The sequence below is a fragment of the Urocitellus parryii genome, chromosome X (assembly GCF_045843805.1).
Source record: "Urocitellus parryii isolate mUroPar1 chromosome X, mUroPar1.hap1, whole genome shotgun sequence".
Lineage (NCBI taxonomy): Eukaryota > Metazoa > Chordata > Mammalia > Rodentia > Sciuridae > Urocitellus > Urocitellus parryii.
In genome coordinates, this window is record NC_135547.1 from 120,270,756 (window position 1) to 120,284,554 (window position 13,799).

General features: G+C 43.7%; 2 protein-coding genes across 4 annotated transcripts in view; one reads left to right on the forward strand and one right to left on the reverse strand.

The window, feature by feature from the left end:
- Positions 1 to 5,699, reverse strand: part of Syap1 (synapse associated protein 1) — a 33,088-nt gene extending 27,389 nt beyond the window's left edge. The window contains exon 1 of the mRNA XM_077793822.1: positions 5,422 to 5,699. Coding sequence (XP_077649948.1) covers positions 5,422 to 5,614 — 193 coding nt within the window. The 5' untranslated portion in view covers positions 5,615 to 5,699. The remainder of the gene's footprint in view (positions 1 to 5,421) is intronic.
- A 5,690-nt stretch (positions 5,700 to 11,389) lies between these two features.
- Ctps2 (CTP synthase 2) overlaps positions 11,390 to 13,799 on the forward strand; it is a 100,085-nt gene continuing 97,675 nt past the window's right edge. For 2 of the 3 annotated variants that reach the window (XM_077793774.1, XM_026396716.2), the window contains exon 1: positions 11,504 to 11,838. The gene's annotated coding sequence lies outside the window, so the exon portion shown is untranslated. Of the gene's footprint in view, positions 11,468 to 11,503; positions 11,839 to 13,799 lie in introns of those variants that run through there. The other variant, XM_026396718.2, reaches the window with a different exon arrangement.

The following is a 13,799-nucleotide window of genomic DNA, read 5'->3' on the forward strand; positions in this document are numbered from 1 at the left end:
CACATGATAACTTATGCACATTCTCCCATATAATTCTGTTATATCTCTAGATTACTTATAATACCCAATACAATATAAATGCTGTATAAACAGTTGTTATACTATATTGTTTAGGGAATAATGACAAGAAAAGTCTATACATGTTTAGTATAGACACAATTTCAAATATTTCAGTCCATGGATGGTTTAACCAACAGATGTGGAACCCATGGATATTATGTTTCTCCCTTAAATAGAGATTTTATAAGAGCCAAGTGCAGTGGTGCATGCCTGTAATCCCAACATCTTGGGAAGCTGAGACAGGAGGATCACAAGTTTGAGGCCAGCACTAGAAACTTAGTGAGAACCTAAGCAACTTAGCAATACCCTGTTCTCAACATAAAAAATAAGATGGGGGCTGGGGATATAACTTAGTTGGTAAAATGCTTGCCTCACATGCACAAGGCCCTGGGTTCAATCCCCAGTACAACACATACACACATAAAAAAGAGATAGGGATATAGCTCAACTGTAAAGCACCCCGGGTTCCACCCTCAGTACAAAAAGAAATACTCTATTGATAACTTGGTGAATGTCTTCTTAGCTAAAGGCCTGTCCTAAGCCCCATTAGGGCAGGGATTGAGGCTGTCTGATTCACTACTATATCCCCACTGGGTGACCAGTAAGTACTTGTTGAATGGATGGACCTAATTAATGCTGAGTTTTAGAAAGAGCATCATTTCTTTGGTTATAACTATTCACTCCTTTGGTTATAAATAGTTTAATGTGCAATGTGGTATGATAAAATGTATAAACAAACAGTCATGCTATTTATGTAAAATTATTCTTTGCAGATAAAGAAACAGTTTTGAAAGAAGAGTATTCCTTTTATGGTTTTCTCATAGCTGGGTGAGGTGGTGCATTCCTGTAATCCCAGCAATTTTGGAGGCTGAAGAAGGACGATTGCAAATTCAAGGTCAGCTTCAGCAATTTAGCCAGACCCTGTCTCAAAATAAAAAAGCTGAGGTTGTAGCTCAGTGGTAAAGCACCCCTGGGTCCAATCCGCAGTATCAAAAAATTTTTTTTTCCTTCAGAAATCCATTTTGAATTTAAACTGTCATTTTAATCTAAGGGAGAAATTTTAAAAATACCTTTATTTTATTTGTTTATATGTGGTGCTGAGGATTGAACCCAGGGCCTTGCACGTGCTAGGCAAGTGCTCTACCGCTGAGCCACAACCCCAGCCCCTAAGGGAGAAATTTCATTGAAAAAGTGGTCTTTTAGCATAATAATCTCAATTCTTACATTTTAGTGACTACCTGGGCATTTTACTGATGCCTTGAAAAAGCATAATTCTCACCTTCTAGGAATTTATTAGCCTAAATAAATAAAGGAATCAAAGACAACAAGAGTATTCATTCAACTGGGCAGGCCCAAGATTCCTATCTTTGGAAAGGCCTGTGTGTGTGTGTGTGTGTGTGTGTGTGTGTGTGTGTGTGTTTTTCTAGGGATCAAATCCAGCACCTTGCATGTATGTGTTAGGTAAGTGCTCACTCTACCACTGAGTTATACCTCACCCCCTAAAAGGCCTGCTTTCAAGATTGGCTATTGGCTAGTGTTTGGGAACTTGGATTTCAGTAGGGTTTCTACCACTCCCCAAACTGTGCGAGTGGCTCACTGAACTGTGTGTGAATATTATGGTTCATAGTCAACACCTGCTTTCCTTCTGGAGTCTGGAATTACAGTACATTGTAGACATAGGGTGCCCGTGTGACCTGCCATCCATAAAAATCCTGGGCACTCATTTTCTAAAGAGCTTCCCTGGTAGAGAACATTTCACATGCATTGTCGCAACTCACTGCTGGATGAATTAAGCATGTCCTATGACTCCACTGGCTTCCTCTGGACTTTGCCCCAAGCACCTTTTCCTTTTGCTGACTTTGCCATCTTCACTATGATAAATCAGAGCTGTGAGTCCTCCTAACCCATCATTGAACTGAGGTGGTTTTGGGGACTTTGAAGGGCAGCAAATTATTACTTTTACCCACATCTAATTAGAAATTTCTTTTCACTTCTCATATGACACTTTCACCTGTCAATTTTAGGTCTGACATCTCACAAAATGAAAATCATTTCTAAAGCAATGTCCCTAAGATATTTCTTTTTTGAACCAAAACCCCCAATTCTAAAGGATATTGTGCATAAGCCATGGGATTCAAGCTCATGACCATTTGTACTGTGTATCTGACTCTGTCATCAAAACTGTGGACACTGGAACTCAGTCTACTTCTACATGAAAGCAGACACATTACTTTTCCTATGTATACACTAACTTTTGGAGTCTTCTTAGTTTCTAAGTCAGGCATCTGGAACTTGAGATGGATTTTCTCTATAGGGAAAAAAAGGGAGGATGCCTTCATTCACAAAGTCCCACCGCAGAGGCAATCCGCAAAAGAGCAATTAGAAGAGGTGGCCAGACCTCCATTCCTGGGCACAGGCTGGTCTTATAGGGACTATGCTGAAAAAGCCATAACTTGAAAATATTGGCTCTCTTCCCAAGAGTATAAACTGTGTGAATGGGCTGGAGTTGTGGCTCAGTGATAGAGGGTTGCCTAGCATGTGTGAGGAACTGGGTTTGATTCTCAGCACCACATATAAATAAATAAAATATAGGTCCATCAACAACTAAAAAAAATTTTTTTAAAAAGCTGTGTGAATGACTCAGATTCTTAAAACTCCCAGAAATACAGGGTATTTTTTGTTGTTTTGCTTTTTAAGAGTCCAGATAATGCTCTGATTTGGTTGACTAACAAACACCAACCAATCTGTACTGAATAGAAGTTACTTTGTGGCATAGTGCCTTTAAGGGGAAAGGAGAATTTTTTTTTCTTTTTTGTATCAGGGATTGAGCCCAGGGGCACTTAATCACTGAGCCACATCCTCAGCCCTTTTTATATTTTGTTTAGAGAAAGGATCTCACTAAGTTGCTTAGGGCCTTGCTAAGTTGCTGAGGCTGGCTCTGAACTCAAGACTCTCCTGCTTCAGCATCCCAAGTCACTGGGTTTACAGGTGTGTGCCACCAGCTGAAAGGAGGAATTCTTGAGTTCCTATACTGTTCCCTCTTTGAAGACAGTGACCATAGGACATCATAAACTTATGGGGGTGGGAAAGATCCAAGGATCAGGTTTAGTTTTGGGTAAGAGAGAGGAATGTAACCTGGATGTCTACCATTGGTAACTGGTGAAAGGCCTAAATTCATAAATAGATCACTATCAACAGAAAACACCTAAGGTCCAGTTGAGGTAGGCACTCAACAAAGGTGTGCAGAACAACGGAGGTTCCTAGGAGAATCCATGTAGATTTCAAAAAATTAAAGAAACCAATCTACTCATTAGGCTCAGAGATGTTTAATTTCAGTTTTCAAACTATCTGATCATCTATCTTATTTCTCTCAAAGTTTGTGTATATACTTGAACCTTTACACAGTCCTAGAACCACATAAATTTTAGAAGCAAGAGCTTTCATTTATTCTGAAACTTTCAAATTACAAACAATGTGTGAGTGGGCAGGTACTTCCGTCTAACCCCAGTCTCCTCAAATATCAAAAGAGAACCTGGTGAGGAAAGAAAGATGGCAACATTAGCTCCAAAGTAGTCAACCCTATCAAAACTACATTTTTTCCTCCTTGTGATGCTGGTGATTGACCTCATAACCCATGATGTCATAAATGCTAGGCATGTGCTCCACCCTAAGCCACACCCCCAGCCACCCAGAAGACATTTATTAAAAACTGTTCAGAGGTCTTTATTACTAAATTGAAATATAAAGTTTCAAATCAACAGTAAAGCCCTAAATTTTAAGAAACCAACTTTGATTCTCTCCTTATGACATGAAAATGGTTCTATTTAATCATGTAAATACCTACACGCTATAGTTCACAGTTCATAACTTTATCCCACTTTCATCTATCTCAACCACCTAATAGACCCTCTCTGCTTTAGCTAGGCCTATGTTTCTTGAAGGTTTCTTCAGAATCAGAATCACTACAGCATGCATTTATATTTTTCATGCGTATTGTACTGCCTGTGCCCCCTATAACTAAACTGTAAATTCAAAACAGAGAGGTGGCACACGCCTGTAATCCCAGCAGCTTGAGAGTCTGAGACAGGAGGATTTTGAGTTCAAAGCCAGCCTCGGCATTTTAGCGAGGCGATCAGCAACTCAGACTGTCTCTAAATAAAATACAATATAGGGTTGGGGATATGGGTCAGTGGTCAAGTGCCCCCAAGTTCAATCCCCAATACCACCCTCTACAAAAAAAAAAAAAAAAAAAAAAGCACCGCTTTGAAATTAGACAGATTAAAATACCACCTCTACCATTTACTATCAGCATAACTTCAATCCAGTAGCTCGGGCTTGTTCCCCCAAATCACGAGGATGTTAAACCCATTTTGTCCCACCATCCCAGATGTGGATCACCTGTAAAAACTTAAATTGAGAAACATATCACTTATGGTAGCTTCAAAATAGTATTTGAACATCTGTGTTCAAAGAATTGAAAACTGGGGACTTAACGGGTTAACAGATGAAATGAGACATGGTTCATAAAACATCTAAGTAATTTGACAATTGACCGCTCTTTTTCCACATCAAGAAAAAGGTCCTACTGCACTCAAGATGACCAACCAGGACTGAGGAATTCAGGAACTATCTATTTACTTGAGATAACACGTTCTATCCTAAGGGCAAAAAAGCATTTTTTTTCCAAGGACTCCAGTCCACTGTGGGGTGATTGGGTAAAGGTGAAAAGTGACCTGTTGAACAAAGCAGATTATTTGTAAAACCTGAAGACAAATGGGACAAGACCCACTGCGGCCCTGCTGCCAATGATTAAAAAACTTTGCAGAGGGGCTGGGGTTGTGGCTCACTGGTAGAGCACTTGCCTTGAATGTGTGAGGCAATGGATTCCATTCTCAGCACCATATATAAATAAAAAGTAAAGGTTTGTCAACAACTAAAATGAATAAAATAAAAAAAAAAAAACTTTGCAGAGAGCTGGAATTGCAGCTCAGTGGCAGAGTGCTTGCCTAGCTTGCACAAGGACAGATCCATGTTCGATGCCAAGCACACTCCCCCCTCAAAAAAAACTACTACAACAAAAAACAAACAAACAAACAAACAACAACAAAAAACTAAGTAAAAGAAAAGTGTGATTAAAAAAAATTTTTTTTCAGGATGGCATGTCACCAGGAACTTCAGGGACAGGATTTGACTCCTAGACGAAACTTTGGCTCTGCTCAGATTCTCACCAATCTCTCATCTCTAGAGGACTGATCCGCAAATCCACCTTCCTCCCAGGCCCCCCGCTCCTGCCAGCCAGCCTGGCTCGCAAACCAGGGACACCCCCCACCCCCTTTCAATCCCGGATCGCGAGAGACTCACTGCTGAGGCCTCTGGCCTGGTGGAGGAACTCTTGGTCCTCCGTAGACTGCTGCTCTTCCTTGGTGGACTCCGCCACCGTCTCCGAGGGCTGCTCAGGTGGACTGTCTCCCGCTGACTGCCCGTCTCCTTGGGATGGCTCGTCCACCGCCGCCGGCTGTTGCAAGCCAAACCAACTACTCAGCCCTCGGAACATCCCGCCCGCCCGGCCGCCGCCGCCGCCGCCGCCGCCGCGGTCCGGATCCCCCTAGACCCCTGTGGGAACTGCCTAGTAGCTACTCGACTCTGCGAGACTCCGTGGGAAATGGCCGGAAGTCGCAGAGACGTTGGTGCCGCCCACCTACCATCTACCACCTTCTGTGACGACGCTACCGGTGGACGCGCATGCCTCATTTCCGTCCAAAGGTTCCACCCCGCCCCCTCCGCAGCAATTGTGACAGATTGGTTGCAAGCGTGGAAAAAGGACAAAGGGCTTTCCCCAGTAGCTCAGCCCCACTCCGCCCCTTTCCCTCCTTCCCAGATTTGTAGGTGATTTACCTGATTGTTTGGACAGCTTTTTTTTGTCACATTCATACCTAGTTTCATTTTATGATTGCCTCTAAGAGCTGGGCTGGTGACATAGCCTCACCTTTTTAGGTCCAGCTAGACCTGCCCCCCTCCCCCCGCGGAAATTAACCTCCACTGAGTCCAAGTCAAAACTAACCCAAGGCCACGGCTGCTGATGCTGCTTCTTTTTTAGCTTTTCTTTTCTTTTTAATTTATCTTTATTTTGTTCACTTTTTTTTTTCTTTTTTAGCTTTTCAAAGATTTTTTATTTTATTTTTTCTAAGCAGTTATACGTGGTAGTAGAATGTATTTTCACATATTATACATATATGGAGTATAACTTCTCATTCTTTTGATGGTACATGATGTAACATGCATTGGTCCCATGGCGAATGGGAATAAAAGATAGTAGAATGAATCGGGGCATTACTATGCTAACCCAAGTCTTCTAAATCCAATTTACAGGTGAAGTGGCACCCCTTTTCTCCACAGAAATCTTAACTGGGCTTCTCCAGAAATCTGCACCATGGCTGATTTTAGGACTGCCAGCAAGAGTCTCTGCAAAAGAGTTCAATGTAGATAAACTTCCTATTTTCCTGTAGCCCTGTTTTATTTGGCCACTGGCCAAGAAGATACCAGCACTCCAGGTGCTGGATACCCCCTTACTAGTTTCTCACAAATGTATCCAGTATAATAGTTTGCAAAAATGTGTAAACAAGGCCTCTGGCCTTGAGCTGGGCTTCACAGAGATGTCTACATTTTTAAGATAAGTTAGCAATTGGGCTCCATGGTAACAGCTGGCAGGGAGAGGAAAGAAAGGAAGAAGCAGCTCTCCCCTTCCCAGGTGTTGTCCTTGAAGGATTAACTTGCTCAAAACAGTGAAAGAGAAAGCTGCTTTTATGCGAACTTCTGCAAACTGTGAACTTGAGGCCCTCCCTTTACATGCTGGGTATAAAACTACCAGAACTCGGGGTTCAGGGGATTAATTGATTACAGCAAAAGCTATGCCCTCTGAACCTGGCTGCAGCCAAATAAAACTGTTCCTGCTATCTTTGGTGCCTTGCCTCGTTTGTCCCTAGAATACAGGGAGAAAAGAGGCTACTTGTGCATTTTATTAGGATCCTAATTCAGCAGAAACTTTGAAAAAAATTATGATGCTTATAATTGGAAATTTGGACACTGAATAATTGTGAAATTAAGGAATTGTGAAAATTTGAAAAGTTTTAGTGGAGCACACCTGTAATCCCATCTACTCCAGAGGCTGGGGGAGGATGACAAATTCAAGGCCAGCCCCTCTACAACTTGGAGAGGCCCAACTTAGACTCTGTCTCAAAATTAAACAATAAAAGGACCAAGATGTGTTAAATGCCCCTAAATTCAATCCCCAGTACCCCCCAAAAAAAAGTGGTGATGGTATTATATATGTATGTTCTTAAAATTTTATATTTTAAATATAAACTGTACTGTACTGAGGAATTGACCAAAGAAATGATACCATGTATGGAATTTGCTTCAAATTAATACAAGATGGGGGCAAACGGACAGGTAATAGATTAGACAAGTCTGGCCATGTGTTGGTAATTATTGATGCTGGATGATTATGTCTATTACATATATACATATATATAAATACATATACATACACGCACACACACACACACACACACCTCCAGCAATCTATTCTGGATGGTTGCCAATGATTCCTTCTCCCCCACCATTTTGAGATCAGTAGGACAATTCCAGTGACCTATGGTATAAGTGAGGGGACTGATTACAATTCTGATTTCATCACTGTTCACTTTTCCAAACTGAGCTATATTGACATTTTATTCAGGTTCAGGACTTTATCTTAACAAGTCTGACCTGTTTCCTGCCCCCTCTCAGCTTTACTGACATGTTTAAAGTGTATAATTCAATAGTAAATGTGTGTATGTGTATATGTATGTGTGTGTGTGTGTATGGCTTTTTTAGGGGGGTACAGGGGATTGAACCCAGGGGCACTTAACCACTGAGCCACACCCTAGCCTTTTTGTATTTCTTGCTGAGAAGGTCTCACTGAGTCGCTTAGTGCCTGGATAAATTGCTGAGGCAGGCTCTGAATTCATGATCCTCTTGCCTCAGTCTCCCAAGATGCTGGGAATACAGGTGCACCCACCACGCCAGCTTCTTTTTTTTTATAAAAAAATCAATGTCATGTGGGTAGTAGTCCATGAATAGACACCTACTGAATGAGGACATACCTTTATCATGTACAATTCAGTCAATCTGCACCCCCACCCCATTTTTTTCCATCACTGGGAATTGAACCCAGGGGCACTCTATCATTGAGCTACATCCCCAGCCCGGGCCTCAAGAGTCTCTGGTATTACAGGTGAGTGCCATTATACCTGATCAATCTGCTCTTTCTTTTTTCTCACCCTAACCAAGGGTTTTACCACTGAGCCACATCCCCAGCCCCTCAATCTGCACTCTTATCAAAAAAATTTTTTTCTATGTTTTTCATGAGCAGATGCTCATGAACTGTGCCCTGTGCCTAGGTCATAGTTAAATTTCCAAACTCCAGATGCAATATTTACTATAATAGCGCCCTTCCTTTGTATTTGCAAAATATTTTTCATCCACTAGCCTCATAGAATAATAAAATAACTGGATCAGGTCCTGTATCCTGTAATGAAGAGTCTGGCTGTGGGGACAGACATTTGACATTGATGCCCCTGGCTTTGCCACTCATATTAACTAATTGTCTTTGGTCAAGACATTTCCATCACTGGGAACTGAACCCAGGGGCACTCTATCATCGAGCTACATCCCCAGCCCGGGCCTCAAGAGTCTCTGGTATTACAGGTGAGTGTAATACCAGAACCTCGGGCTCCTCATTCCAAAAAGGGTAAACGGAAAGTGAAGTTCTGAAATGTGCAAAGGAACCTTACAAACACCCCAGGTGTAAAGTATTATTATCCACATCAATCCCTTTAAAAGCATCCCTTCCACTCTGCCCTCTGTAAGAAGACTTGTTTCATTAACAAGCTTCTCTGTGCTTCCAGCCTTTTTACAAGGTAATCTTTTATTTTATTCTCCCTCACTGGGGCAGGACTGGGGGGAGACCTGGGGTCTTCTGCAAGGATACCCTGCTAAGTGATGTCTCTGCTTATTTTCCCAAAAGAACTCAGTATCCCAAGCTCCTCCTGTTTCTTCCATAACACTACTCTTTCATCTGTGGCAGGGAAAAAATCTGCTTAGCTTAGAAATTCATTAGCTTTTCAGTATGGAGATTTCTTGGAAAATTGGGAGTGGAACCACCATTTGACCCAGCTATCCCACTCCTTCGTCTATACCCAAAGGACTTAAAAACAGCATACTAGACAGGGTCTCACTGAGTTGCTTAGGGCCTCACTTTTTGCTTAGGCTGGCTTTGAACTGGTGATCTTCCTGACTCAGCCTCCCAAGCCACAGGGATTACAGGCATTAGCAACTGTCCCTGGCACAAGGCAACCTTCTTAGTTGCAGTCATCTGTCAGCTTCGGGGACACTCCCCCACATTCCCCGGAAGTTCCTTGGTCTCAATGAAGTAAGCTCCGTTCACCATCCTTCTGCCTCCCTCCACCATGTTAAAAAAGAGGGCCTCCAGGCACTAGACCCTATTCCTGGCATCCCCATCTCACTTTTCTATTCCATTTCAGCAGCCATCTCTTTATGTTTCATCTTCTGGAATTGCTTCCTGTGTGTGTGTGTGTGTGTATACACATATGTGTATGTGTGTGTATTTTTTTTTTTGTACCAGGGATTGAAACCAGGGGCACTCAATCACTGAGCTCCCCAGCCCTATTTTTTATTTTATTTAGAGACAGGATCTCACAAGTTGCTTAGTACCTCGCTAAATTGCTGAGGCTGGCTTTGAACTCCCAATGCTACTGTCTCAGCCTCCTGAGCTGCTGGGATTACAGGCATGTGCCACAGTGCCCAGCCTCTTTATATTTTTTGGTACCAGAGATTGAACCCATGGGCGCTTTACCACTGAGCTACATCCCCAGCCCCATTTATCTATCTATCTGTATTTAAAGACAGGGTCTTGCAGTCAGGTGTGGTGGCACATACCTGTAATCCCAGCAGCTCGGGCGACTGAGACTGGAGGATCATGAGTTCAAAGTGAGCCTCAGCAACTTAGTGAGGCACTAAGCAAGTCAGTGAGACCCTGTCTCTAAATAAAATACAAAATAGGGCTAGGATGTGGCTCAGTGGTTGAGTGCCCCTGACTTCAATTCCCAGTGTGTGTGGGGGAGACAGGGTCTTGCTAAAACGCTGAGGCTGGTTTGGAACTTGGGATCCTCCTGCTTCAGCCTCCTGAATTGCTGGGACTACAGGTCTGTGCTACCGCAACTAGCTCCTGAATTGCTTCAGCTTTGAAGTCTTTGCCTCCAATATCACACTGCTGCCAACTGGCCAGTCCTCTAGTACTCTCTTTGGGCCTTTCTCTTTCCTTTCTCTCAGCCTATCAGTTCTCTGCTGGTTTCAGTTCCTGTCCTCTAGGACTAGACCCGTCATCCATTACTACAATTGCATCCTTCTAGCACTGTCCAATTCTGCACCTTCCTCTTGCCCTACTGGACTCCACCAGCAAACTCTGGTCTTACCAATCAGATCTTTATCTACGGATAGATACAGATATGTTGCAAAATTGTAACTGGACATCACTACACAATTATTATTTGTTCCTGTTGTGCCGTTGCTGGGGATAGAACCCAGGGGCTTGCACGTAGGTCAGGTCTCTACCACTGAAGTATATGTCAAGTCCTATTTAAATTTCATTTCTAGACAGGGTCTTGATGAGTTGTTCAGACTTGCCTGGAATTTGATCCTCTTGCCTCAGCCTCCCTACTTCAACCTCTGAGAGTTGCTGGGATTATAGGCAATGCACCCCCACCTCGCCCCCCAATTCACAATTATAATGTCTAAACTCCACCAGGTGTAACTTGTCGTGCTAGTGTCTCACACTGGTAATTAAAAATTCTACGACTATCCTGAATCTTTGGTTTACTTCAACTCTTTCTATTGTTCAGTTAGTCTTTCTCCTTCAGAGGTTTGTTTACAGTTTTGTGTTCCCCTAAACAACCTCCCAGGTCCCTTCCTAGTACCAACCATCCTACAAACCCTTTTAAAAAAAAAAAAAGTCACTCTGTAAAGTCTTAGTAGCTTCCCCCCCCCCCCCCGCCCCGCGTCGTCCCTGATGCGCAGTAGCAAGTATTGTTCTATGGAAATTCACTGCTTCCCATAGATAGATATGTAAACCTCCCCCCAGACCTGAGCTCAACTAGGGCAGAAATACCCTTTCGTTTTCCTCCTAAATCTTCTTAGGAGGAAAGAGAATTCCCGCATTTTAGTGATCCACAAACGACTGTGACGAGTGAAGTTCGCGGGGGACCCGATCGAAGGTCTCGGTTGGCCGGGAAACCAGATCTCGGCGGGAACCGTGGAATTCACTGCGCACCCGAAGTGTCTGTGCAAAGTGAGCCACGGGAGGGAGGGAGGAGCAGGCCTGGGCTGAGCGAGGCCTGAGGCCAAGGGCGGCCAGAGCAGGGGGTGTCGGGAGCTGCCTGTGTCCGGAGGAATCACTTTTTAGGCGCTTGTTTTGGACCATCGCACAAAACACGGTTGCAAACCCAAGCTCACTAGCGTGAGTCAGCGAGGCCAGTAGCCAAGCGGAGAGGGGAAGGTGGGCGAGGAGGGCTCCGCGGTGCGGGCGGCAGGAAGGACCCGGTGGTGACTCCGGACAACCCCAGAGGCGGCCCCCTCCTCAGCTCGACAGGTGAGCGCCAGGCTGGCCGCGGGGCGGAGCCCGCACCAGCCTCCCTGCAAGGCGCCAGCACCACTGCGCAGGTAACTCCCCTGCTGGGCCTTCCCCCGACCCCCAGGGCCGCGGCGCCTGGGCCATCCCAAACCCCCTGGGCCTCCCTGCCCCGGTCCTACTCCCCTAGTCCCTATGCACAGGAGAGCCAGGAGCCTTTGTCCGCTCCCGATGGCGCCCGCGCCTTCCCTGGCGCAGAGTCCGAGTCCCGCTGGCAGCGGAGTGCACCCTGCACTTCGCGCTTGCAGACCTTCGCGGCCCGGCTGGACGCCCACTCTTGCCCAGGGCGATCAGAGACTGTCCTAAGGCTGCCGGTGTCCCGGGGTCAGGAGCTGCACGTCCCTGGGGCGCACTCCCCCGCCACCCGCGCCCCTAGCCCCATTTCTCCTGGCCCCCCAGAGCCCCGAGATGGCGTTGGCGGAAGTGAAGCCCCGCGCGGGAATCGGGTGAGGCTGGTGATCAGCTTAAGGAACAAGGTCTTTCTGTTCCCTCCTGGCCCTACTGCCCCTGTTAAACAACGACCCTCGCTTTCCTGGTGTATTAGCTGGTTACTGCGCAGAGTGCAGAACTACGCTATTGCTACAAAATAGCTTTTTTGGGAAAAATTAAACAACAAAAATCAATGCATAGTTTATATACAATAAAATGCCACGTTTTAAGTCTGCAGATCGATGGGACTGACAAATTATACATCCATGTAACTACCACCCATCGTAGACTTAAAACCATTTATATCACCCCAGAAAGTTCCCTTGTGCCCCTTTCCAGTAACTCCACCTTCCCACCCCCACACTGTTTTGATTGCTGTTCTTGGCTTAGTTTTTCCTGTAAATTTTGAACTTCATAAAATGGGCTCTTTCAGAAAGTACTCTGTTGTGTTTGACTTACATTGGTTTGTAAATGGCGGTTATTGAGAAGGTGTGCCTTGGTGCCTCTGGGTGCTTTTAGTTGCTCTTTGCTTTTCTGATCTAATGTAGAAGCCACTGGCCACATGTGGCCATTGAACACCTGAAAGTTGGCAAATCTGAATCGCTATATGCTTAAGTAAAAGCACCTGATTAGTAAAAGGTGGTAACATGAGGGGCGCCATGGTGCTGGTTTGTAAGCCCAGTGACTGGGGAGGCTGAGTCAGGAAGATTGCAAGTTCCAGGCCAGACCTGGCAACTTAATGTGACCCCGTCTCAAAAAATAAAGAAAGGGTCACAATTGTAGCTCAGTAATAAAGCACCATTGGGTTGGATCCCCACTGCTGCCAAACAAAACAAAAAAGGAACAGTCTTACACCTAAATTCTTTTATTGATTATAATTGTGAATACATTGAGTTAGATATGTTATTAAAATTAACCTCATTTCTCTTTATTTTTAAAAAATATTTTTTTAGTTGTAGATGGACACAATGTCTGTATTTTATTTATTTATTTATTTTTATGTGATGCTAAGGATTGAACCCAGTGCCTCACACATGCCAGGCAAGTGCTATACCACTGAGCTACAACCCTAGCCCTCTTTATTTTTTAAACATGGCTACTAGAAAATTTTAAATTACTAACCTGGCTTACTGTGTAGTATTTTTATTAGGCAGCTCTGCTAACACTGTTCTATTTCCTATTTTATAAACATTTGGTTCTGTTCACCACATTTGAGTAAATGAAAAACTTGCATCTTCGTACCAGAAATCATCCTTATTGGAGGAAGTGATTTAAAACAGCCTACCTTGCAGTTTTAAAACTTCTTTCAAACTTGTTTGTTGAGATGAGGTAGAATTAGGCCCACCTTTTAGAATTAAGTTATATTTTTCAAAAAGGACTCTTAAGTATCTATTGTACTTTAAAAGGGAATCTTGTGTTTTTGAAAATACTGAAAACATAATTGTCTAAAACCCAATCACTTAAATATATTAAAATTTAACATGGTGTATTTTTAATATATTTTTAATTTGTTCTAATTAGTTAAACATGACAAATTGCATTTTGACCCATCATACATAAATGG